We start from the raw sequence: 24,135 nt of genomic DNA on the forward strand, positions 1-24,135 counted from the left end.
CGCACTCCAGATGGAAAGATCTGGCATGAGGAAGAATTCCACATTAGTCGGGAGCTGTATAGAGATATAGCACTCCAGTTAACAGGTGGGACACAAACTGAATTGGGCACAACCTTCTCTAAGAGGCAGAGAAGTTTATTTTGTACAAGTCTACAAAGTCATGGAAAAAAAAAATTGAAGCAATGAGTGTTAAATACATTGTACTCCTCTTCACAGGAGGAGTAACTTGTCAAACACGAAAGTGAAAAAAAGAATCCTTCTGCTCATTCTCTCATTAAAATACTTTAAACAGAAAATCAGTACTGAAAAGAATAAAATGATGGCTTTTTTTGAAACAGGAATTAAAGAAGTCTTAGCACAATTTTTGTTTAATTTTGTAACTTCTTTATACGTGTTTGTGTGAATGAATGCAATTTCCTGTTTAGAAGGACAAAACCAAACCACTTTCTCATTTTGATGAAGCCTATATTATCTCGTGGGAACAATTTTGCTATTTTTTTGCTATCTTTAACACCTCTAAAATGATTTGTGCACCATATATTGAAGCCTGAATTCTATTTTGTTCAATATAGTGTTAACAGATTGTCAGTCCTGAAGCTGCTGGGGGAATTGTTAGTCTCTGTGAATACTTACTTAAAATGCAGTAGGTAGCCAGCACTAAAAGGGGTATGCCTTCAGGTATGTGTGGTGGAGGTGAGATTATATGGCATTAGGTTGGTTTAATATCTCTGAACTTGTAGAACTTTAGTGCTTCATATCAGAATAACCTAAGTCCTGAAGTTCTTGGAGAAACTTGCCAGAGGTTTGTACACAAGGACTTTTTTAGACGTCTTCCCTGGATTCCCTGAGGAGTGAGAGAATAGGTAGACTGGAAGAAGGTTTAAGAAACCTTTTAAATACTCTGGATTTTATTTCCTCTACAGTTCTTTTACCTTCAGTATTGTAAGGCTTGGGTAGGATATGGGAGGGGGGACTGTGTAACTTTGCAGTGGTAAATTAACAGAACGTTACCTTGGGGGTTTATTTCCCATGGAGGTCTAGGAGGGAATGTTGAATGCTAAAAGCTCAGAAAACAGCTACTCATTCCTCTTCGTTTAATGGTCTTTTGAAAAACACTAAATATTGTTGTTGCAAAATAGCAACACAGGAAAAAAGATCTATTTTAGGTGACGAACTCATTTAGCAACACAATATTCTGATACTTAAAAATATAAGCAGAGATGATAAAAAAATGCTGTATATTTACTTGACAGTTATGCTGCTAAAAGACAAAAACTGTAATATGTGCTTTGTTTTCAAATTTACTGCTCCAAGACCCAATCTTTATTAATTTTTCACTCTGGAAAACTGCGGTACCATTGGTGGCTCTTATCTCTGGGTGATCTAGGGTAGGATGCCCAAGTGTGCTTTTTGATTTGCTAGACTGGTTACAGTGGAGTGCTGTAAGGTTGAATTGCTTTTGACTGACTGAGTTGGGGGAGGGAGGAAGAGATCAGATTAAAAAAAAGAAGGGAATGGAAAATAAAATCCCCTGAGAACCTTTATTTCTGCAGCATAAGAGTTTTCTTATTACATATTAAAAACAACTTTTCTAGTTGGTCAAAACATATTTAAGACTGGATAGAATGTCATGAGATTTTAAATCTGTAGGTGTCTTTGTTTATGGTATAGTGGCTGGTGTGGAAATTATTAGATTCTTTTACTTGTACAGCTTGACAAAGCACTGAGGAGTTTTTCTGGAATCACTCCAAAAAAGTTCAGTAGAATTGTTTTGCAAATACTCTGTTCAGCATCAGTCCATGCATTTAATGCCAAATCTCTAAAGACTTCATCTACACTATCTTTTTTTTTTTTTTTTTTTTTTAAGTTTTGACAAGCACAATATGAATGATTCATGAGCTCTTTATAGAAATCCAAATTTTTGAGAAGCTTTGTATGTCCAGCGAAGAGGTCCAATTAAAAAGGCATTTGGGTCGTATTCAGTGGGCTTCTGTCTAGAAAAGGAAGGAGCTGTGTGTGTGTTTAGCCATATGCCTGTCCTGATGCCCTGCATAGAACAGCTGTCGTGGAACGTGTCTCCTTTCTGACATGAAAAGATTATATTAAATAGCTGATTCCAAGTAATCAAATGCTGGTGCTGCACATAATATATACTGTAAATGTATTTTTAGGTTGTTGGATTATCTATCCATGTGTTAACTGTGTGTTAAAGTTACAGCATGTGGAGTTTTGGGTGTGTACAGCCAGTTGTATCAAAACTGTTCCATGCTCTGTAGTGTTAAAATAAGCTATAAGATCTCCAATCTACAGAAGAATTGTTCTTTACTGCAATAAACTTTTTACATGTAAGCATAGACCGTACAGAATGTCTTTATCTTGGTTTAGCAGTTAGGCTAAAGGATATCGTATGGTGGACCCCAAGCTTCCAGTAATTCTGTCTTAAAGATGTTCAGGATTGGCCTTACTAGCACAAAATTGCTGTAATATGAACAGAGTGAGTGGGAAGCAGCCTGCAGTTTCCTGGTATCAGGAAGGAACTGTTTGTCACTGAAAGAGGCGAGGAGGCAAGCTAGATTTCTGCAAATGTAGTCACTGAGGCCTCTGGTACGCGATGCATTGATTCTGTCTTCCCTGCGCTTGTTGTCAGCCTCAAAGATGGTGGGAGAATTTTTAAGGGAAGGATATCAAGGGGGAGAAAGAGTCTAAAAATTCCATTCCCACATGCTTTAATATGACCTGTTGTTCTGTCTCTGATGCTTCCTATAGGAATCCATCAGAGAGTGGGTTCAGCTGAAATTAGGAACTGTAAAGGTTAGTATTGGCATCTAAATGAAGCTTCAGATCTACCTGTGGAGGGTGTTGCATCCTGGTTGTTGTAGGTTGTCTGATGACATTCTTTATAGAAGAGGAACAAGAAAACAGTGGTAATAGTGGCCAGGGAGTTCCTTCTTTGCAGTTCACTTTGGGGATTAAGCAAAGAGCATCTTCAAGGCATGTAAACTACAGTGCTTTAACAAATCTTTGAAAACGTCCAGTATAGACTGCGGAGACTGAATGCACAGCTTGACTGTCCTTCCTGAGCAATGCTTGTCCCTGCTTTGTACCTTAGGCAGCTGGGAAGCCCACTCAGTGGGGTGGTGATTGGTCCCAGGTTTTCTTTATGTTCTTTACTCTAATGTGAAAACATGGTAAAATACGACACTATTTTTGGTAAGTGTTCCTGGCATCTCTAAAACCTAAAACCTAATTGTTTTGTAAATGGGGGCTTAGGTGATACGGAATAGTTCTGCATCACTGGGTGAATTCTGCGACAAGTTTTTCACAAAGTAGAGTGCATGGGTATCCTGTTTTTCATGCTCCAGCATGAAGGCAACGAGTGAATGTGCTGTTGTGCATATTAACGTGGAAGCAGCAGCTCCATGTGTTTCAGGAGTGAAGGAACTACCTGTTCCTGCAGAACTTTAATACTGTAAAATGTAGTATTTATAGTAGAAGAGAACCAGTAACTGTTCCTGTCAAACTGTTAACATTTTTCTTAAAATTGAAAATTTGTAAAGACCTACTACAGTGTTGCTGTGGCTTTGCTGTGTTCTGGTGCATAGGTAAACAGTACTTCATTAAAAATTTTCATGCTATGAGGATTTTAAAGTGCTGGACTGGGAGTAATTGATCTCAGTATATAATCTGGGAGAGTCAGCGAATTTTATTGTTTCTCTGAATTTCGGTTCCTCAAGGTAAATGTTGAAGCAAGCTTGTTATTCTATGTTCTTTCCTGTGGGGTATCACTTAACAGCTTTTGTTTGTTTTTAGAGGATTCAACAGTGAAAGGAAAACCTAATGAGAGAAACAAAGAGAAAAAAGCAACCAGACCAGTACGGAAAGTGCAAAAACTGACACGGTTGTCAAGTCCAGAGTCCAAACAAGGTGACTAGCTCTACTGTAGGGGGAAGACTGTCACATGTCCTTCAGAGATGAGCTTTGTCTCAAGAAATAAAGGAAAATTAAAGCATATTGCTTTCCAAGTCTTCTCAGATGTGCAACAATGCTGTTGTAGTGTGTTTGTAGACTGTATGCTGCATTGGGGATCTGTATGTTTTTGTTGTTGCTTGGTTGGCTGTGTGTGCTTTTTTGGATTATTTTAATTTTCTGCTTTCCACTTGCTGTGTGCACCTTCTGGAAACTGCTGGAGACTGTGTGTTTCTTGGGGTGAGAAGGTGGTATCCTTAGGGTGTGTCTCAGGCCAACGCAGACAAAAAGTAGCAGTAGCCCTGTTGTGAATCCTGCTTCTGTTTTGCTTGTGTTGAAGCTGGTTAGTGCCTGACTTACAGCTCACTGAATAATGCTGAGAGGAGGGATGGAGGTGATATTAAAATCAGTGCTGGCAGGACTTGCCAAGTTGCCCTCCTGTGTGAGGAGGGGCTGCAGTGAAAGCTGTTCCCTTGTATGATTTCTCACAGGGAAGCAGAGAACAGGATGTTCTTCTGGCCCTTCTCTGGCTGTTCTTCTATGTCCTGTGTCAAGCTGTTGCTGTCCTGCACCTTCAGTTCTGGCTTGACCCATTCTTGGCTGTTTCAGTTAGTGAAAGAATGTAAAAACACGTTCCCTGACAAGTCTTACAAGTCTTGATACTTACAAAGGAATGTTTATTCCTTTTACCAATTAAGATTATTTTTGTTATTTTCACTGTTGTCTGACATTTCCGCTGTCTATTAAATAAAAGTAAAGTATTCAGAGAAGATGATGAGAGCAGGTTACTGTAGAGCAGTGCCTTACAGTAGAAAATGAAATTAACTACATGTGGCATTCTGTCAGTGCTGCTTAGTTTTCCAGTAACGTTAATCTTTGATATTGTGTGTAGCAAAAGCATTAGGAAGACTTCCACATCTGCTTCAGATTTGGTTTTAATTTTCATACAAAGTAAATAGTTATGACTGCAATCATACTAACAGACTAATTTTATTTTTTTTCTTTAAATACATGTGAAGTTAGGCATCTCTTGCCCCTTTTAAGGTTTTATATTTCTCCTTACATACAGTGACCCCTAATCAGTAAACATGTTGTTGAAGAAAAAAAGGTGCTTTAAAAGATTATTACACAGGGGTTTTAGAGAGTGAATATGTGCTTCTGCATGCTGTAAATCATGAAGCTGCATGTGAATATTTTGTGGTAATGAATGCTAATACTTAAAAGTAAGTGGTCAGTATGGATTTGCTCCTTCCTATGCTGATCAATTCATTAAGGAACTATACTAAACTAAGTTACGTATTTGTGACAGTTCCAAGTGAGGGAGGATCACAGAGATTGCTGCAAGTTTTAATGGTAATGGTTATTCTCTGTAATGGATTAAATGTGAGGAGAATGATGGCCTGAAATCCCTAGAAGACAAGAACCAGATCTAAGTGGCATATGTGACGGTCTGTCGTCCTCCAGTCATAGCAATAAGAAACTGCTTAACATAGCCAAGGCTATAAATAGGCACAGCTCATGTTCCGCTCCGTTAGCGTGTTTTAATTCAAACAGCTGACTTGAAATGGAAGATGAGACTTGACACTGCCTTTTTAAATGCTCACAGAAGTAATTGAGAACAGTGAGTTCAGCAAGAGAACCCCTTTGGCTGATACCTCTGTTTCAGAGAGGCTTGTAGTGACATGTTTCAAGTGACGGATTTATAAAATACTTGGGTAATTTACTGTGCAAGCAAGGAGTACTCTTAGTAAATGAATGAATAGTGGGCTACAGACTTCTGACTGAACAGATTTCCTCCTTTTGCTTTAAAATAACAAAAAGAAAAGAAAGGATGGGGATTGAGGACTGGGATTACCAAAACACCATTGGTCTGCTGTCCTGGATTTCACTTGAAGTTGCTTTGATACCAGATCTTCTGAGTCCTGTAGGGCCCAGAGTGCAGTCCCCTTTTTGTCTGGCTGTGTTGCGTTCATGCTGCGGTGTCTGGGTTTATTTAGGCAGCGCTGTCGGAGGTAAAAACTCCAAACTGAATGGGTAGTTATCAGCTGCAAACAGGATATGCAAGTTAGGTACTTTTCTAGCAATAAAATACTGCTAAATGGTCTGAATTAGGTTGCTAATACTTTTTTTTTATATGACTCTCTTCTCCAAAGCTCTTTAAGGTCATTATTTCAAAAAAAGATTGATAATAGTGGAAGTTAGTGGGATGAAAGAGGAGTTGAATAAACCTAGCATTTAATCTAACCAATATCTACCCTACCCAATTTTTATCATTGAAATATAAATGGATGATAAAATAATACCAATAATATTTTGATTTGGTTTCTGTCACCTGCAAGGCAGTCTGTTCTTGAATTAAATACCAATTAATAGGATTATATCTTAACTATTTTCCATCATGGTACAGAAATTCCAGCTGGAGAACAGTGAGTTAGTATTGGCATAGAACAATTGCTGCTTGGTATTTTTTAACCTCCTCACAAGACACCTGTTTCAACAATTAATTATCTGTAAAAATCTCTAAAATTTTGGAGTGTTTTCTTTTTCTAGAATATCAGCTAATACTCTTTTAATATGAAGCTGAATCTTTTTTTATCTCCCACCTTTATTTTTGTTCTTACTATTACAGCATTTTAGATCCTTTATTTTATTTCTTATTTTTCTTATTTAGGTGGAGATGAACAGCTTCTTCTCAGTCCTCTACAAATATTTCCCCTCTCCCCCCCAGTAGCATTTGCTTATACGTGTTAGACCTGTATCACCCTTTTCTCTTCTTAAAATCAGTTTAAATTAATTAATTTAATCAGTAGGGCTGTAATGTGCTACAGTATGTTTTGGATTTTTACATTGTGTTATGTGTAGGCACGAAGCACTGATAGTTGTGTGATTTAGCTGTTGTCTTCATGGTACATCACTGTTACAACTGTTTTGTGTAACTGCAGCCGTACCACTTACACAGAACTAAATGGTATAGAAATGATGAACAATTGCAAGAAATACTTCTTTTTTTTTTTTTACATTGGAATATCCATCTAGTGCTTAACTTTTATTTATTACTTATTGTGCAGGTGGAAACTATGTAATAAGTGCATCCTCCTGGCGGGAGGGACAAAAGCTAGTAAAAAAGATACTGGGTCCAGCTCCCAGAATAGAACAGGACAGAAGAGCTGTATCTAGTGACAGAACAGGACGAGAGAGAGCTGCCAAGTCTGGTAAGTTGTACTTTTATCACTGGACTTTTTTAATTTTACTTTATTAGATAACACTTCTTGTCCGCAGAGTAAAGCAGACTCCTGAGATAGAACATAATCAGTTTCTTATTAAAATAACTCCTATTTTTAACCTGGGATTCGAGGCGGGGAGAATTTTGCTCACATCCATGGTTGGTATTCCTAACCTCTCTTCCTGGGTGGATTATGAACTTTTCTTGGTGTCCTGGGAAGCCTGCCTTGCCCACGTGACTTGATGGGCAGTACATGCTGCAAAGTTGGTCAGGAGCTCTGGAAAAGGTGGGAGATAAGTTGCAACCAAAAAAATGGATCACCTGCAATCTGTGTCTGCATCTTGAAGCTACTGGGGAAAGGAATGGCTAGAAATGGTCCACAGGCCAGATAAATTTTCCAATATGTGCTGCATATAACACATAAACTATGGCTGGGCATCCCTGTTTTATAGGAATTGTGATTCTTCCAGATGCTATATAATGTCACCCGCATGCATCATAAATCTTCATTGATTCCTCCACCGGCCCTTTTCAGAATTTATCCAGAATCTCAGACAGGGCAAGTAAGGGACAGTGGTAGCTGCTGTGCTGTTTATACCTGTGGGGTGGTGAGGCTGATAAGAGTATAGAGGGTGTGAGCTCAGTCTAAGGAAAGACTACTGTATTCAGATTATGATACTGAATGAAACAAAAGCACATTGACAGTGAGATCTGCACTCGTCCCTCATCCTCACTTTTGTAGCTGTTTCAGTAGTTCCCAAATTGGATTTTTACCTGAAATATTTGACATCTTGTTGTTTAGCAGGCTGTATTGGAAGGACAGGTTCAGATTCTAGACTGGATGTTACCCGTAAAGCCTTTTCAAGAAGTTCCGAAAGGTCAAGGAGTAAAGTACGGTCTGAGAATAACCTGAAGAAACTGGAAGCTGCTCTTCCAGATGATAACCAAGAAGATCATGCCCCTGTAAATAAGGACTTCCTGCCCGTGGAGATACGTGGAATTCTTGATGACTTGCAGTTGGATTCCATGAGTGCGAAGCAAGAGAAAGATGTGGAAAAGCAGAATCAGAAATCTGTTTTGCCTACGCAAAATGCCAGGAGCCACAGTCCAACCAAAAGGAAACCAGACAAGATAGCTGCCAGTGAGGAGCCTCAGGTGATCTCTAAGAAACGTCACTATGATACAGATGAGGTTCGTCAGTACATCATCAGGCAGCAAGAAGAGAGGAAGAAGAAGCAGAATGAAGAAAAGAAAGCACAAAAGGAGGCAACAGAACAGAAGAACAAAAGGCTCCAAGAGCTCTACAGAAAGCAGAAGGAGGCTTTTACTAAAGTCAAGAACATGCCTCCTCCTGAGCCTTCAGCAGCCAAACGGTTACAGGAAACCTATTCTAAACTATTGCTGGAACGTACGTTTTTAGAAGAGCCGCCTCAGCTGCCTACAGTACAGGAAACCCAGGTATAGCTGATTCACTAACTTAATGTGTTGCAGTTGTTTGCAGGAATAGAGGAGGTCTATGTTTAGGAAGGTCATGACTTGTCCTGGTCTGATTATCAGTTAAGAGAAAGGATACAAAGAAAACTATGTAGCTTTTGCTTAAAAACATAGTGATTTTGATCCAGAACCTCTTTGCTAGTAACTGCTTTTCAGCACAGCAAGGCCTACCAGAAAGGTGAATGAAAAATCATCTTCCTGTTCTAAATGGAAGCAGAGTTCAGGATATTGGCTGAGAGCCGCTATAATGGTTGGCTCTTAAGAAAATTGTAAGCATTAGTCAAACTGAAGGGCTTGGTCTGAAGTCACTTTCAGTCAGTGGACAAATTTCATCAACAGTGAGTTAAATAAATTTGCTAATCAGAAACTGAATATCAAAGAAGATTAATATATGATAAAAGACTAATATCAATATGTGTTCAGTTGAACTAGTTCAGTATGTGAACAAAGCTCTTTTCCCAGTACGTTCTGCTGAGGCAAAAACATAAGCATCTTGTGTTTTCAAGTCTTTGCGTGGTGGGAAAGATGTGATACTACACTGAGAAATGTAAGCCTTTTCAATTTTAATGAGACAAGAGCTTCTAAACTCCTACAGGCTTTTGAAAATGCATTTTTCTGTTTGTCTTCATTTATAGCCCAGACCTGGTTATCAACCATCTGGAGAATCTGACAAAGAAAACAAGGCTCAAGAGCGTCCTCCTAGTGCATCTTCAAGTAGTGACATGTCGCTTTCAGAACCGCAGCAGCCGCTACTGAGGTGAGCCATTGCGGGCCTTTTGAGAGAGACGAAAATACTCTAGTTTTCATGCCTGAGAGGCGAAAATAGACTAGGCTCTTAAGTTCATGTCGTAGCGAGAGTGAATTGTCTTTATGGCAATTACAACATTTCCTCACAGTAAAGAGGAAGCTGATGCAGGAAAGCATATGGAAATTTTAGCTATGGATATTTAGTGAGCCTGTAAATAAAGTGAATGGTGGTTGCTGTTAATCTTTTGCTGACATCAAGGGGATGCCCATTTCATATTGGAAGACTATATTTCCTCTGCCATTGCCATCAGGCAAGGGTAGCTGATCATATGAATAAGTCTGTTGATTTTTCGTATTTGATTTGTTCAATGTTTCTATTTAATGTATTGTCTTGGATTAAGGCCTTTAGCTACTGTCTGTAAAGTACTGAAAACCTCTGCTTCTGCTTGGAACTAACCTTTCCTTATTTCTTTTCATGCTGCTTTCACCATTTTTAATCGTTCAGTGTATTATCAAAGTTTTTCTTACTGTAAGTCAAAGTGCCTAACTAACTACTTAAATATAAGGAACTAAAAATCATAAAGTTTCTTACATATCCTTAATAACCCTGTTGTGCAAGTGTGTCTTCAGTTTTAATTACATGGTGAATGTCTGCCTCTTTATTACTTGCTTCATTATCTGTACCTTAACTTGGTCAAATCCACACTGACTTTGCAGATTCAATGAAACCTCTTTCTTTTTTGGACGAGTTCAAGGAAGCACTAGGAATGCTATGTAGTACTGTGTATAGAACAGGCTGATAAACCACATGGTAGTAAATATTGCTAGCGTAACATCGTAAGGAAAAAATGTAAGTACTAATAGTAGGGGAGTGATGAGACTTAAGAGGGCTGCATAAGTTATTTGGAGACCCTCATGGTAAGCAGAGAAGCAGTTTTTTGTGAGGGACTTTCCAGGTTGCCTAGTATTCAAAATAGGTGCAAGTTATACTAGAGAAGGAAGGTCTCTACAGAGCTCCTGTCATGCAAGTGGGAGCTGTCTGGAAATAAAAAAGATGTCTTAGAGAACTTTAAACATCCTTATATTTCCAGTCTTCCTTTTCTCTAAGTGTTCTTCATGCCTACCCTAAGTGACACCTCCAGTGAAACATGGGCTGGGTTCAACTGGAGGGGGAAGGCTGGGGCTAAGAAATTCCAAGGGGGTTGGGGGGGAGATACCTCCTCCCTTTTGAAGTCACTAACCTTTTGGAAAAGGCTAACTGCTGCTGATGAAAACACTCAGCTTGTTACAACTCTAAAACACACACCATAAATGCCATTTCAAATTTGGAAGGTGCTCTGTTGTTGTTTTTTTTTAAATAATCTGTAACTGTTTACTGTCCCTTTCCCTGCCCCTCTGACTCCACCAGAAAGTATTTCTTCCTGAAAAATAAATATGTGGCAACAACACTTTCATCTAAAATAACCGTACTTGCATAAGTCATCAACTTAAATGTTGACTTTTCATTTCAGGAGTGATTTGATGGAGCCCCCATGGGTACAGCCAGACAGATTGAGCCCAAGAGTCCAGCTCTCTCACCCGCAAGCTTTCATGGGCTCAAGTGGAGGCCCTTGCTCCCAGCACTGGAGTCTGGAGCAGATGGACCTTTTGTCAAAGGAGTGTGACGCGATGTTGGCAGGCAGGAGAAGCCATGCTGCACCCGTGGGATCGCTGACCCTGATGCCTCAGCCATACCTGAATTCACCAGCTGCACAGCAAAATCTCTTAGTAAAACCTACTGCTCACCAATATAAAAGCAAATTAGATCGGATTGAAGCTTTGAAAGCTACAGCTGCTTCCCTTTCTAGCAGGATTGAAAGTGAAGCCAAAAAGTTGGCAGGGGCTGGTATCAATTATGGTACCATGTGGAACTCAGAGCATGAATTTTTGCAAGAAAACCAGGATGATGGGCGGTGGGCAAAGGCTGTGAGTCCTCCCGTGAGAGAAGAAAATGAAGATGCTTTTTCAGCCAGAATTCAGAAGATGTTGGGGACCTGTGTGTCTCATACAGCTTTTGATGACAGCCTTCCTGGGGTAGGCAACCTTAGTGAATTTAAAAAGCTCCCGGAGACAATCAGGCCTCATAGTGCTGCAGTCAGTCTTGGAATGAGGTCTCCTGCTGCTAACAGGCACGAGGGGATACTAGGACATTTATCTAAGAGACAGGCTGACTCCCCGGGGCGTGAAAGCCAGGCTTACGCTCCAAACAAAGCTGTAATTCCTCACGAGTCCAGCATCGACTCCATCAGTGAAGGGCCTCTTCTGAGTGATGGAAACCTCTCTGAAGAGGAAGGAGGCCAGCACAAACAGTTGCCGCTGAAGATGCTGGAGACATTAAAAGAGAAGGATTTTTGCATTCGGGACAGAAATGCTTTTGAGCCCATAAAGGAATTTCAGAAAGAAGCTGAGAAGTATTTGCCACTTTTCACTCAGACAAGTGGCGCACACAGCAAGGGGCCATGGGAAGAACTGGCGAAGGGAAGTCCCCACAGTGTCATCAACATCTTTGCGAAAAGTTATCAGCTTCATGGAAAAGGTAAAATGGAAAAATTTCTCGAAGCTCTTGTGAATTACTATTTTCCCAGTCTTACTACTCCTTACACTTTATACTTCACAGGTAAGGAATGTGCTTTTAGATGTCTCAAACATGAATCTGTATAAGGCGTTCGCACTTTACTTTTGCATGATAAATTATTGCCCCCCGCCTTCTTTTGCCACCTTGTCTAAGGAAAAAAAGAAGAAACCCACACACGCTTTTGGGCTGGAAGAAGATTATTTTTCTATTACATTGCTCTGTATTTCTAGATCAAGAACTAATTCATATACTGGGTTCATATATTAAGGACACCCATTCCGGTTATGGAATTGTGAATGTAAAGTTCACATTTATTGTATCCAAAATTACATACTAAATATAAGTTGCCCAGCGTGCGTTTGGAAATGGTTCTCTCCACCATGGAGAACAGACCCTCTGGATTGGAATGTGCATCCTCTTACTATATATGCACTCCAGATCATCTGTAGTAATGCATCATTCCTGTTTCAGTTAAGGCAGAAAGATGAAATTCATGTTTTATGCAGCACTTTATGGCATAAATATGAGTGCTTGCATATATCCTGAGTTCTTGCTACACAGGAAAAATATAGCTTTACTGTATCATTAGAAACATCAACTTCAGTGGATGAATGATGTGGACTTTCCTTTTGCATCTTTGCTCATATGAGTTATTCGATAATGTCTCGAAGTAGTGCAGCAATTAAAACTCTGGTAACCATATTGGATTTTGAGAAGGTAGGGTTTTGGTATATCAGTAAGGAAAGTCTCTTGCTTAAATGGGCCCATTTCAAGTATTAGTGTCTTAGGGCATGCTTTACAAGTGTCTCATGCAGGATGCTTTGTTTGATCTTCATTTTTTGTACAAATTTATTCTTCATTTTATGAGTAATGTTTCGCTTGCCTTGAGTTCCTCATTTTGAGGAGGATTGTTTCTTGAGAGGTTGATTTTTACCTTGTGATTTTTCTTGAATCTTTTTTTCCTTAATTTTATTTTCCCTTAAAGATGATCGCATTTAGATTTTCTGCGGATGGCTCTACTCTCAAGCCCTGTGCGCTTCAAGAATGTTTTAGTTGGGAGCCTGTTAATGAAGTAATCAATAATTTACAAAAAGAGGAAGACTGTGCTTGTTATGTTGTGCTAAAGCTGCCATGAGATGGCTGTACTGTTGTTCTCTTGACGTTTTTGTGTTTGAAAGGAAGTCTTCGTAACTTGTGGCTGGAAGCATTTTAATTCCTGCAGTTTTGTTACTTGTTTGATGCACATTTGCTTTTCATATCATTTTTGTCTTTTCCCTTCTTTGTCCATACTTCAGCATTTGATGAAAGGTCGAATGGAGGTTCTGCCCTCCTGCGCCCTTTACTCCCTGCCATGAGCCCTCCAGAGAGCGTGGTTTCTTACGAAGATGATTTTGCCTCATCACAGGGAAGCGGCACTTTAACAGACAAAAAGATTGCACGTGACCTCAGGTAACTGTGTGTTAGACTTCTTGTAAAAATCAGAACGCAGAATTCAACAGAAAATAGTTAATGCAAAATGTGTTTCATAATATGTTGGATATCTTTTCTGTTATGCTGTCTTGCAGTGCTAGTCAAAGTGATAAGGTATTTCCTTAGGACCTTGCAGTTAACATAGCAACCAGCATGGTTAAGACATAAGGATTAGAGTCAAATGTTCCTGTTCTCTATCTAATTTTTGTTGTTCTTTAGTCTGGCAGGTACCTTTAAGCAAGGTTCTTATCCTTTGTAGTCAGGTGAAAATTAGTTCTCCAACTTGTGTGGCTGCTACACTACTCAGTTGGTTAGTCTTTGTAATTTAGAAAAAAGAAAAGATATTTGAAAGTGTTAAAATAGCTTCAGTACTTCAAAATTTTATAAAAAGCCTATAATTGCTTTCAGTAAGGGTTCAGTAATGCTTAGTAATGGATACATAAATTGTTTGTAAGAACATTTAAAACCTTTTGTTCAGACTAAAATTTGAAGACTGTAAATCCTAGGCTCTCTGTGTTACTACTGAGTTTGTGTGGCTTCCTGAATTTGCTAAGACCCCTTTTTTGTAATGAGATATATTTACATCTTTTGGGCACCTTAGGGAAGGCCGCAAGTGCTGTGTTTATACTGGTGGTACTTTAAAGAAGGTAAAAGGCACTTAGGGCACTGAAAATGTTGGCTGCAAAAAAATGCTTTCTTTCTGAAAAGAAAACTTCTTGATAGGTCTTCTGTTGGTATTATTTAGTGTATGGTGCATTACCCCCCCTTATTTGCAAATCTTTTGTAATCCTTTATGGAAAATCACTTATATTTCTGTCAATTTATTGAGGATACCGGTATTCCCAGAGGTGATCTAAAATGCGGTCATATCTGGAGTTATTCTTATGTTGTTCAAGTCTGTAGCCAAATAGCTTTTAAAAGTTAGCATTGGAAAGGATGGTTGTTACCCATCTTTTACTGTTTCATGTTATCAGAAGTACGTTTTGATATGTTCAATATCATGTCAAACTTCCTACTGTTTTAGCTGTCATAGTTTTTAATCCCTAAAATCAATGCTTTTCAAGATGGGCTAATTAGTGCAGTTTTAGCCATCTGTCTCTAATTTAAAATGTGGTGCATTTCTTGTGCACAGTGTAATGCAGGAGTTCGAAGTCCGTAGCTAATCACTGTCAATGTGCTCCTTTTTAGTGTTGCTGGCAGCAGTAATTCAAGCATTCAGGAAGAAGTTCCTAGTAGGAAGTCTCCCCATGAACCTCGATCTGTAGAGCTTGCTTCTCAGCTTTCACCAGGACCACGGTCTGCAGCATCTTCTCGCTCATCTGCTTCCTCTAAAAAGAGAGGGAAAAAGGAGCGTAAGTGCAGTACTTGACTGTAGGGTATTTTTTTTAAGGAGGTTTTAGGGTTTTCTTGTTATGAAAATTGCAGTCTTCCTGCATATGTAGCAGCTGTAATCTAATACTGATAGGAGGATTTATTCCTTCCTCCAGTGATTCCTTCCTAAATTCTTTTTGAGTCTAATTATTCTCTGACCTTAAAATGAAGTCATTCAAAATTAAATAAGCAAGAGATTAACAACAGTATTGCAAATGTTTCCTTTCCTAAACCAGCCTTCTAACAAATTAATTTTAATTTTAATATCATATGGGAACGATCCTCAGATTCTGTACTGAGGAAATTCCAATAGGCTGCTGAGAAATCTGAGTTATGGCCACATTTATGAAGGTGACAATAAGTTTGCCTGCATATGCCTCACCTTTGGATCACAGACAGTTTTCATAGTGCTCAAATTTCATAAATATGCTTCTTCCTACGGTAACTTGTACATTACAAAAACATGAAGAAATTTGATATTTGATACACTCTTACTATGTAAGCAGTGGATGACATAAGGGAAAGCTAGTTTTAAAGTCAATAAAAGGATGATAAAAATAAGATAGGGTATTCCAAATTATATATCTTCCTGTTTTTTCAAAATTCTCCAGCTTACCGAAAGAAAGCTAGGCTTTATTCTAATTGTCAGTATTGAAGAGTAAAATGCTTGTTTTCTTTATTTAAGCTGATACTGTGCTGAAATGAAAGCAGAGTGACAGTTTTGTTGACAGTGGAAACAATATGCAGAGGAGAACTTAATCTCCTGTAGAAAGCTGCCAAATTTACATTTCTTGCTTGTTGGATTTATAGACTTCTAACTCAGACATCTTTTGCGGGGGTGGGAAGTTCTCAGTTATTTGTTTTGTGGGGCTCCTGATGGCTAAGATATTCATACTTAGAATACCAAATGTAAACTTTCGCAATGTTGTTGCTTCTTAGGGTTGGACTCTTTCAACGGAAGTTCTCACCACTTTCCTGTGGAAGAAGATAAAATGCTATCTGAATTAGAGTGGGGATCCCAACAGACAAAGAAGTCCTTATCAAGTAGCAGAATTTCTAGTAAAGATCACGAGCAGAACCCAGATACAGACAGCACATTGGAAAACTTGTCTGGACACTCCCTAATGAGGTAACATGAACCTTATAAGACTCCATGCAAATATAACTACGCTTGGTGGTGTTACAGCTTGTTATCAAAACCAGCTGTGTCTTTGGATATGCAAACAGAAAGTAACAGAAATGATCAAATGTGAGTAAGATGGGCATGCAGAAAACATTTTTCCCCCCGTATTTTAAATATGAAAGGCCAAAGTAGATGGCTATAGTAAGAGAAAATACAAAACGGTGAGTCCTCCCCAAATGACTCCTCTGTTTTTGTAAGGATAACTGGCCAATACAGGTATCCTGTCATGTTCAGTACCTTGAGCATTGAAATACAATTTTTGTTTTCCACTTCTACAAATGGTCTGTAAGAAGTGTGGGGGGAAAAAAAATAGCTAGTCAACCTGTGCAGGATTCACTTATGTTCAGCTGATACTCATAAGCCTATCCAGCAATGTGAGTAGATGTTTGTTTGGTGGTTGGTTTTTTGGGGTTTGTTTTTTTTTTTTTTTTCAGAAATGAACTGATTCTCAGAAAAGAACATAGAAAAAAGAGGAAAAATACTAACTTTCGGTTGCATCCTCTGTATGTGTAGCTGTGAATGCAGTTTTTTTGCTAATTGTGCAGTGAGGATGGTTATGAAATAGTGAGCTTAGTTTTCACTGCACTTTTTTCTAAAAAGCAACAAATAATACGAATGGTCTCTCACTCATTCTGTGTGGATATAGAGAAGTTCTGAGATGTTTGCTTATATTGCTGAATTTCACTGATATCCTGTATTGGCACTGAAATGTCCTGTGACCCCTCCTCTAAGATGTGCCAAGTAAAGCAGAATATCTTCCTAAGGGATTTAAGCAGCCACTGTTAGTCGTCTTTGGCTTAATAAAATTGGAATAGTAAATCTAAGAAGTGTGTGCATCATTTTCTGTATGTTTGGAAAGCGATGTCTTCAACTGACTATTAAAAAGAAATGTTTCTGTAGTATTTTACTGTAGTATTATCAGACTTACTAAGTCAAGTTTTGGCCTTCAGGCATTTTGTTGCATTTTGATGAGAGATTGAGACTCAGGGCAGTGGCTTATCACATTCAGTTGCATCCCTATGCTGAAACTAACCTGTTTACTTTTTAAAAATACTGTCCATGGTATTCTGATATCAAAATATTGCCCTAATTTCCTGTGAGTAAAAGAAAGTTCTTCACTTGGACTCTCAAAACAGATGTGTAAATGCCCATGCAGGTGAGTGCATCCTGCACTGCCAGGTTGCTAACAGGAGGCATTGGAACTGCTTGTCTGGCCATGTAGAACATGTAGATACTATGTTAATTTTTTTTTTTTATGTTTGCTAACGAGGTTTAATACTTGGGGGAAAAATAGGGTGTGCTAGAAACTTAACCCTAAACTGGAATATAAGTACAAAACCCATCTTGTAAGGCTGTTTCCTAAAGGCAGACTGAACCTATGCAAACCATAAAGGACTGTGCCTTTTGCGTGGGTCTTTTGGTTGGTGTATATAAATGGAAGAACTAGGTTATTACTGTATTGTCTTATCAAATGGCTGGACTCAGGACAATATTGACTCCTTTCTTTTTTCATTTTGCTGTCAGTTTCTCAGAGAAGGGAAGATCCCAGAAAACGCCGAATTCTTCCCCATCTCCTGGATCGCAAAAAATGTTGCAGTTTGATTCTATAAGCAATACAGCAGAAAGAGTCAAGTCACCTGCTGGCTTTTCTGGAAGTACAGCACCAGGGCTGAAGCCTAACGTAGCCTTCCCTGACTTGAGTCTGGGAACCAGCAGGTCTGTAGCAGCAGCCGCCTCAGCGAGTGGTGAGTTGTTTTGTTAAAACCATCCCAGAGCAGTTATATTATTTTTTTCTTTATTTTTTGATGTGGGCTACTGAAGTTTGCAAGGTTGACCATTAAGTCTTATCCTGCAGGATGCATGCGCTTCTCCCCTACTGGTCTTCAGCATCGTTTATCAGCAGAATTGAACTACCTTAGTGCTATTGAGGAGTCCGTGCGACAGCTCTCAGATGTAGAACGAGTACGAGGCATATCACTTGCCCAGCAGGAGAGTGTTTCTCTGGCTCAGATTCTAAAGGTAATGGAAAAATACTTCCTTGTCTTAACCTTCCTTTTTTTATTTTGCAAGAAAATGAATCAAATTAGGGTGAGGTGTGCTTTTTTTAGCAATGCAGAGAAATTGTAATGAGCATGATGGAGCATCTCTGATAATGTCAATTTTTGAGGATTAATGTCTGTTGTCTGTCTTATTTTAAGTTGACACCAAGGAACTGGTGACTCTTAGAATATGTGTCGTTAATATACCATTAGCTGGAATCATTGCTTTGGTTGTGTACTTCAATAAAATAAAATCTTAATTATTTACTGGGTTTGATGTTGGGTCCTGATCCCACATGGTGTAGTTGTTCAGGCTGGTTCATTTGTCTTATTTCATGAAAAGGATATTTTTGGTTGAAATTTCCCTATGTTGATAAGATTGCTTGTTCTGTTTTGTTGAATTAATTGGTCTCCCAAATCCTCTTTTGTTCTACACCGTGGTGGAAGAGTGTGGGGAATGTGCATTGTCTACTGTCTACTTAAAAAGGGAGAGGGTCAGTCAGTAGGTTGAAAATTTTATTTTAGCAGAAGAGGCACCACCAGTAGAGTAGATCTAGGTCTTTCAAAGGTAGTTGCAGACAGTGACTAAGTCAGAAAAGGTCGTTACATTTAACTTACATGATTAAAACTTGTTTTCCTAATCTGTAGGCACAGCAGCAGCGCCATGAACGGGACTTAGCCCTTTTGAAAATCAAAGCCGAACAAGAAGCTTTAGAAAGTCAGAGACAACTGGACGAGGCAAGGCAGAAGGCAGCTCAGGTAATGCTGCCCTTCAAAAAATGTGGAGTGTGTAAAAGGCAAAATGCTGTAAGTAAATCCGTGCCTACGAGTGTTCTTAAAACATATGGAAATGTTGAAGGGGTTTAATATAGCTGAAAAGAGCTCTTCAGGGCCAATTTCAAACTGTTTCCCCCCAGATTTTGAGAAATAAAACTGTACTTACTCTAGCCAGAAAATTCTGAAGAGCTGAACTGGCTGTCTTTTTGGCATAGGTCCATGCAGAGTCACTGCAGCATCTGGTCCAGTCACGGCAGGAGGCTGTACAAGAGACCCCATGCAAGGCTGCAGCCAAGCAGGCAGAAACTGCACTTCTCAGTACAGATGCAACTCACCAGATCCGTGAGGTGAGGTCCTGAGTTGAAAAGAAAGAGCTACTGTGATTTCAGTATTACCTTGAATACCTTTTTGCCCCTAGGTTATTTTCTGTTCAGTGTCATTCTCAGTGCAACTTCTTCACCTTCATAACATGACAAACGATAGGACTTTAAAGGAGCTTTTCTGTCATTGTTACTTAGAAGTCAGTCAGCAGCCTTAAATCTCTGTCCTTATGATCTTACAGTTAATGAATTGTTAACAAGTTTGTTCTTCCAGGATAGACTGATGATAGTGAACACATCATCTTTAATTTGTAAGAGTTGCAATCCGTCAGGGACTGATCCCATGTCTGTTAGAAAAGCAGGGAAATTACAATTTTGCGTACTTTTGAAGGTAGAGGAGACCAATGAATTAAAAAAAAGAGGAGGGATGATTTTCAGCAGAGCTCTTGCTACAGTTTGAAGTTTTCTTTTTTTGAGTCTCTCTTCATTCTTCTTGTGGCATACAGAATATTTATTAGTTTTCAGTTTTATATATCAGTTTATCAGTTTTTTTACTTGTTGTTCCTGACCTGTAGTAGCTGTAGCATAGGTAAGAAACACAGTAACCAAAAAATACGCTTTTGCTTTTTCATAGTTTAGCAATCACAATGACTGTGAATTGGGGTTACGGGATGGAGCATATAGAAGGCTGATGGGTATTAACATGACTGTTCTTTCACAGCTTATGCACATGTTGGTGCTCAGCAAGGCTGTTTTTATGGTAGGTAATGGGACTGTAGAATAATACAGATGTACTTGTTCTGGACTTTACCAAAGATGTGAAGTTTAAATAATTTTTGAATGGGCAAGAATGAGGTATATTAAAGGAGCAGAAAAGCATCTGAGACGTGCAGGGGTTGTTGATAGCAGGTAGCGAAGTCTTGGATGAAGACAAACATGTAGTTTATAGAGCTGAAGTAAGTGAAAACCGATTAAGAAATAGGGTAGAAGAAACAAAGACAGCTATTATTTGATGTAAGGTTTTAGTATCTTGTTTTGCTCTAAGTTCGAAGGCTGAGAGTAAGAGGTGCTTGTGGAGTGGTTGATGGGGGTGACCGGGTGGTGGCTAGCAGAATAGTTTTTCCATCCATGTTTTCATCCATCCAGTCACTAGTGACTCCTGATATTCACTTGTTTTTACAAAATCATATGCATTACAATTAATGCATACAGTAATTGAAGAATTAATGAAGAAGCATAGTATGTGTATTGGAAGTTACTGAAATACAGCTTATTGCTACCTTCAAAACCATCCTGAGTTCCCTGCTCTGCAAGAGGCAGACCTCTGAACAAGAAGAAAAGTAGTAAATTCTAAAGCTTCTAAAAACCAGTGTTATCCGCTGTGATTTCTGAAGTTGTTCTTATTTCCAGTCAGATACACAGTGACTGCCATGCATTAAAAAGGAGAAATGTATGGCTATCTGTTGATTTAATGCCACCAGTTTTAGAAATGGTAGTTTGCATAATATGGGAACTTTAAACCTGTTGCTTCATTTAGAGTGGAAATAATATTTCTTGCTCTTTGGGCAAGATGCACTTTCAAGTGAAAAAGAAAACATTGTTTCTGTTGGGTTTGTTTTTCCTTTCTTTTTTTAATGAATAGTAATGGTAGGTCTGGAATCATTCTAGTGATCAGAGTTTGCTTAAGTTGATCAGAATGATACGATAAGTAGTGTCTTTCATGTCTGTAGTTTCATATCAATAATTCCACTTTGGATAAATTAAAGAATATGAATTTGCAGAGCAGTATGCACTGTTTACAACCAAGATTGGTAAGTATGTAATTACAAACCATTTCAAAACCACGTCTTACACGTTTGTTCAATAAATCAGTAAATTACCTGTGAGACTGACTATTTTCTCTTTCAAAAACATTTTGATGCTAATAAGCTCATTGCATTCCTTTGGTTTTTATTGTACTCAGATGACAGAGTTAGCACGAACCCAAATCTCGGACACTGTCAGTGCTCCAGTCGCTCCAGTCACCACCTTGTTTGACCACCAGCGGCAGCATCACTCAGAGTTCATGAAGCAACTGAGAGCCCGGAGTGATACAAACAGGTTTTCCCTAATGTTTCACATCTTGGGAAGGGAGAAGTAAGATAGTTACGTTTTGGTTCACCTATTCTTGGAGAAAATTGTAAGATGTCACAACAAGTGAGCATTTAGAAATCTAAATTCTTCTTCTATCTTTATGCCCTAAGTAGCGTACCCCAAAGGTGACATTAACTGGTGATATGAAACTCTATAAAAAGGAGTAGTAAAAGATGCTCTAAACATTTTCTGGGATGATTTAACTAGTCTAAGCTTTAAGTGGTCTTTTCAGAAATTTTAACTATTACTAATTCTAGTAACAATTTGATGAAAGCTTGTGAAAACCGTATTACTCTTTAAGACAACACAGATTTACCCAAAACACTTCTCTCTCTCAGGAAATGTGAGTCTGCTGCCATGTCACAAGGTAAAGAAGAGACAGGTGACTCAAAACAGACATATTCACCGATGTTTGATAGTTATTCAGAGTCCTCAAGATCAAAAGTTCATGATCAGAGGTAAGAAGAGTTTAGATTACACAGGGGTTTTTTGCTCTAAGTAAGAACTACTGTACAAAGGAATATCAAGATATTTCCTTCAATTTTTTTTTTTTAAAAGAGGGAAAGTCAGTATTAAACCTTCAACAGGTAAACCTATCTTATATTCCGGAGCTTGAAAGTTTACATGCCTACCAGAATTTGCTCTGCCTTTAATTAAAAATCCTACTACACTGTGGTCCCCAGTGTAATAGTATGTTGTGTGTTAGTATCTTCAGTTTTGAATTTACTCTATTTGTTCTAAATGGATGCTCATCTCTTTCCTAACTTTAGAATAATTGAGTTCCGCATCTACTTCCTCATTTAGCTGAATTAGCAAGAGTCTAGCAAGCAGGTGAAGGGAAATGGTTGTTCGCTGCTGTTTAGCTCTTGTGAGACTGTATCTGTATCAATACTTCTATTGCATCACCTTTGTAACCTAAAGGTCCCTTTAAGTCTCTGTTTATCTGAGTCTTTTTCCCTGTCCTAAATATTTGTGATTTTATGCCCTTCTCATTTAGCTTTGTGTAGTTTTGAAATGGACTAGGACGTAGACTGGAGCATATGTTCTGAAAACACAGTGCAGGGACCTGTAGAACTGCCTACTCTGTAATGTGCATTCCTTTCTACTCTGTTCTCTGTGTATCTGGCCATCTTGTTAGGATTGGCTTTTTTCCACTGCTGCTTTGCACTGGCTTGAGACTTTACATGAAGTGCCTGGAGTGCTGCTTGCCTGAAGTTTAGACTGGACTAATTTCTGGTGTTGTTTTTCAGTATCTTGCCTGTGTTTAATATTGGATTTTTAGCCCCCCCCCCACCCCGCCCCCTATTCACTTACCTGATCTAGCTGGGTCCCATGAAGTTTCTCAGAGCACTTCTCTGATCTTGACCAGCTGGAATGATTTTGTCCTCTGTAGTTGTTCTAATTTAAAATAGTATTGCTATCTTGCTCATCCTTTTAAAAAAACTGTAAGGAGAGATGTTTTCAATGGTTTATCATCAATACTCATTGCCAGGTAGAGGGTGTGCATACCTACAAACCACTTGCATTCTAAGGTAGAATAAAAATAACAAGTTCCACTGTCAATCAGCAGCTTGATGAGGTTTGGAATTTTAAAGTATTTTTTAAAGTAGATGAGGTTTGGAATTTTAAAATTCAAGCAGAATTTTAAAAACAAAACAGAGCCTCTGCATGTCAGTTATTACTGGGTTGTTAATCATGGTATGTACAGTAGTAATGTACAATAAATATTTTGAAATGTGCAAAGTAATTTTTTAAAAAATTGTCTCTTGATAACACAGTAGTACCAGCAGCCGCCAAGAGAGTCCTTCAGTTCCATCTTCTAAGGAGAATGAGAAGAAGCTTTCCCGTCGTGAGAAGATTACTAGCAGTATTGAAGAACAGGCTCATACTGGTGTGGATGATTCCTTGCCGAGCGATAGTATTTTATCACTGCCAGATGAAAAAGGTTAGCTGTATTGTTTGCATGAGACTAATCTGAAGGGGGTAGGCACGTGGCGGGGGACATGCTGTTTCAAAATTAGTTTCTGAAATAAATGAGGGAATGTGTGTGAAGAAAGCTGAGCCCCAGGAGAATTTGGTAGCCTCTTGAGAGATAACTGAGGATGGCACAGTGCGGTGGGAACCTTTGAAATTCTGCACATCAGTGTGATGGAGTCTGTGGGCCATTCTACTTTCTGCTGTGCTAGCTGTAGCAAGATGTTCACTTGCTGAATATGCAGGCTGAACACCACATGTTTCAGCAGCCTCTGAAATGTGTTTATACCTGTGTACGGAAGTCTGTTCGGTCTTTTGAAGCTAGGTAACAGTATTTCATGATGTCCTCTTACTTAAGGTCATAATTTTCTAAGGACCCATTTTTCTGCATTAGAGTAGTATCATGGTTTAGCCCCAGCTGGCAGCTAAGCACCATGCAGTGGCTCACTCACTCCCCCCTCCCCCAGTGGGATGGGGGAGAGAATTGGGGAAAAAACTCGTGGGTTGAGATAAAGACAGTTTAATAGGACAGCAAGAGAGAAGGAAACAACAATAACAATAATAATACCAACAAAGGAATGTACAAGAACGAGTGATGCCCAGCACAGCAATTGCTCACCACCTGGTGATCGATAGCCCATCCCTGAGCAGCGATTCCCGTCCCCTGGCCAACTCCAGTTTATGTACTGGGCATGACGTTGTATGGTAGGGAGTATCTCGTTGGCCAGCCTAGGTCAGCTGTCCTGGCTGTGTCCCCTCCAGCTTCCCATGCACCCCCAGCCTTCTCACTTCCCACTAGCAGGCCAGCATGAGAAGCTGGACTG

General features: G+C 39.0%; 1 protein-coding gene across 1 annotated transcript in view; it reads left to right on the top strand.

The window, feature by feature from the left end:
* Positions 1-23,282, top strand: part of LOC104625640 (centrosome-associated protein 350-like) — a gene marked incomplete at its 3' end in the record, with an annotated part of 31,177 nt that extends 7,895 nt beyond the window's left edge. Inside the window, 16 exon segments of the mRNA XM_010293320.1 lie at positions 1-85; positions 3,811-3,924; positions 7,035-7,178; positions 7,995-8,647; positions 9,319-9,440; positions 10,942-12,005; positions 13,340-13,493; positions 14,703-14,866; positions 15,825-16,014; positions 17,593-17,813; positions 17,924-18,087; positions 18,756-18,866; positions 19,100-19,231; positions 21,168-21,304; positions 21,676-21,795; positions 23,116-23,282. The exon segment at positions 1-85 is cut by the window's left edge and continues 30 nt beyond it. Of these exon segments, the coding sequence (XP_010291622.1) occupies positions 1-85; positions 3,811-3,924; positions 7,035-7,178; positions 7,995-8,647; positions 9,319-9,440; positions 10,942-12,005; positions 13,340-13,493; positions 14,703-14,866; positions 15,825-16,014; positions 17,593-17,813; positions 17,924-18,087; positions 18,756-18,866; positions 19,100-19,231; positions 21,168-21,304; positions 21,676-21,795; positions 23,116-23,282 (3,742 nt within the window).
* Between the last annotated feature and the right edge of the window lie 853 nt (positions 23,283-24,135).

This window comes from Phaethon lepturus, unplaced genomic scaffold (genome assembly GCF_000687285.1).
Source record: "Phaethon lepturus isolate BGI_N335 unplaced genomic scaffold, ASM68728v1 scaffold51808, whole genome shotgun sequence".
NCBI classification, from domain to species: Eukaryota; Metazoa; Chordata; class Aves; order Phaethontiformes; family Phaethontidae; genus Phaethon; species Phaethon lepturus.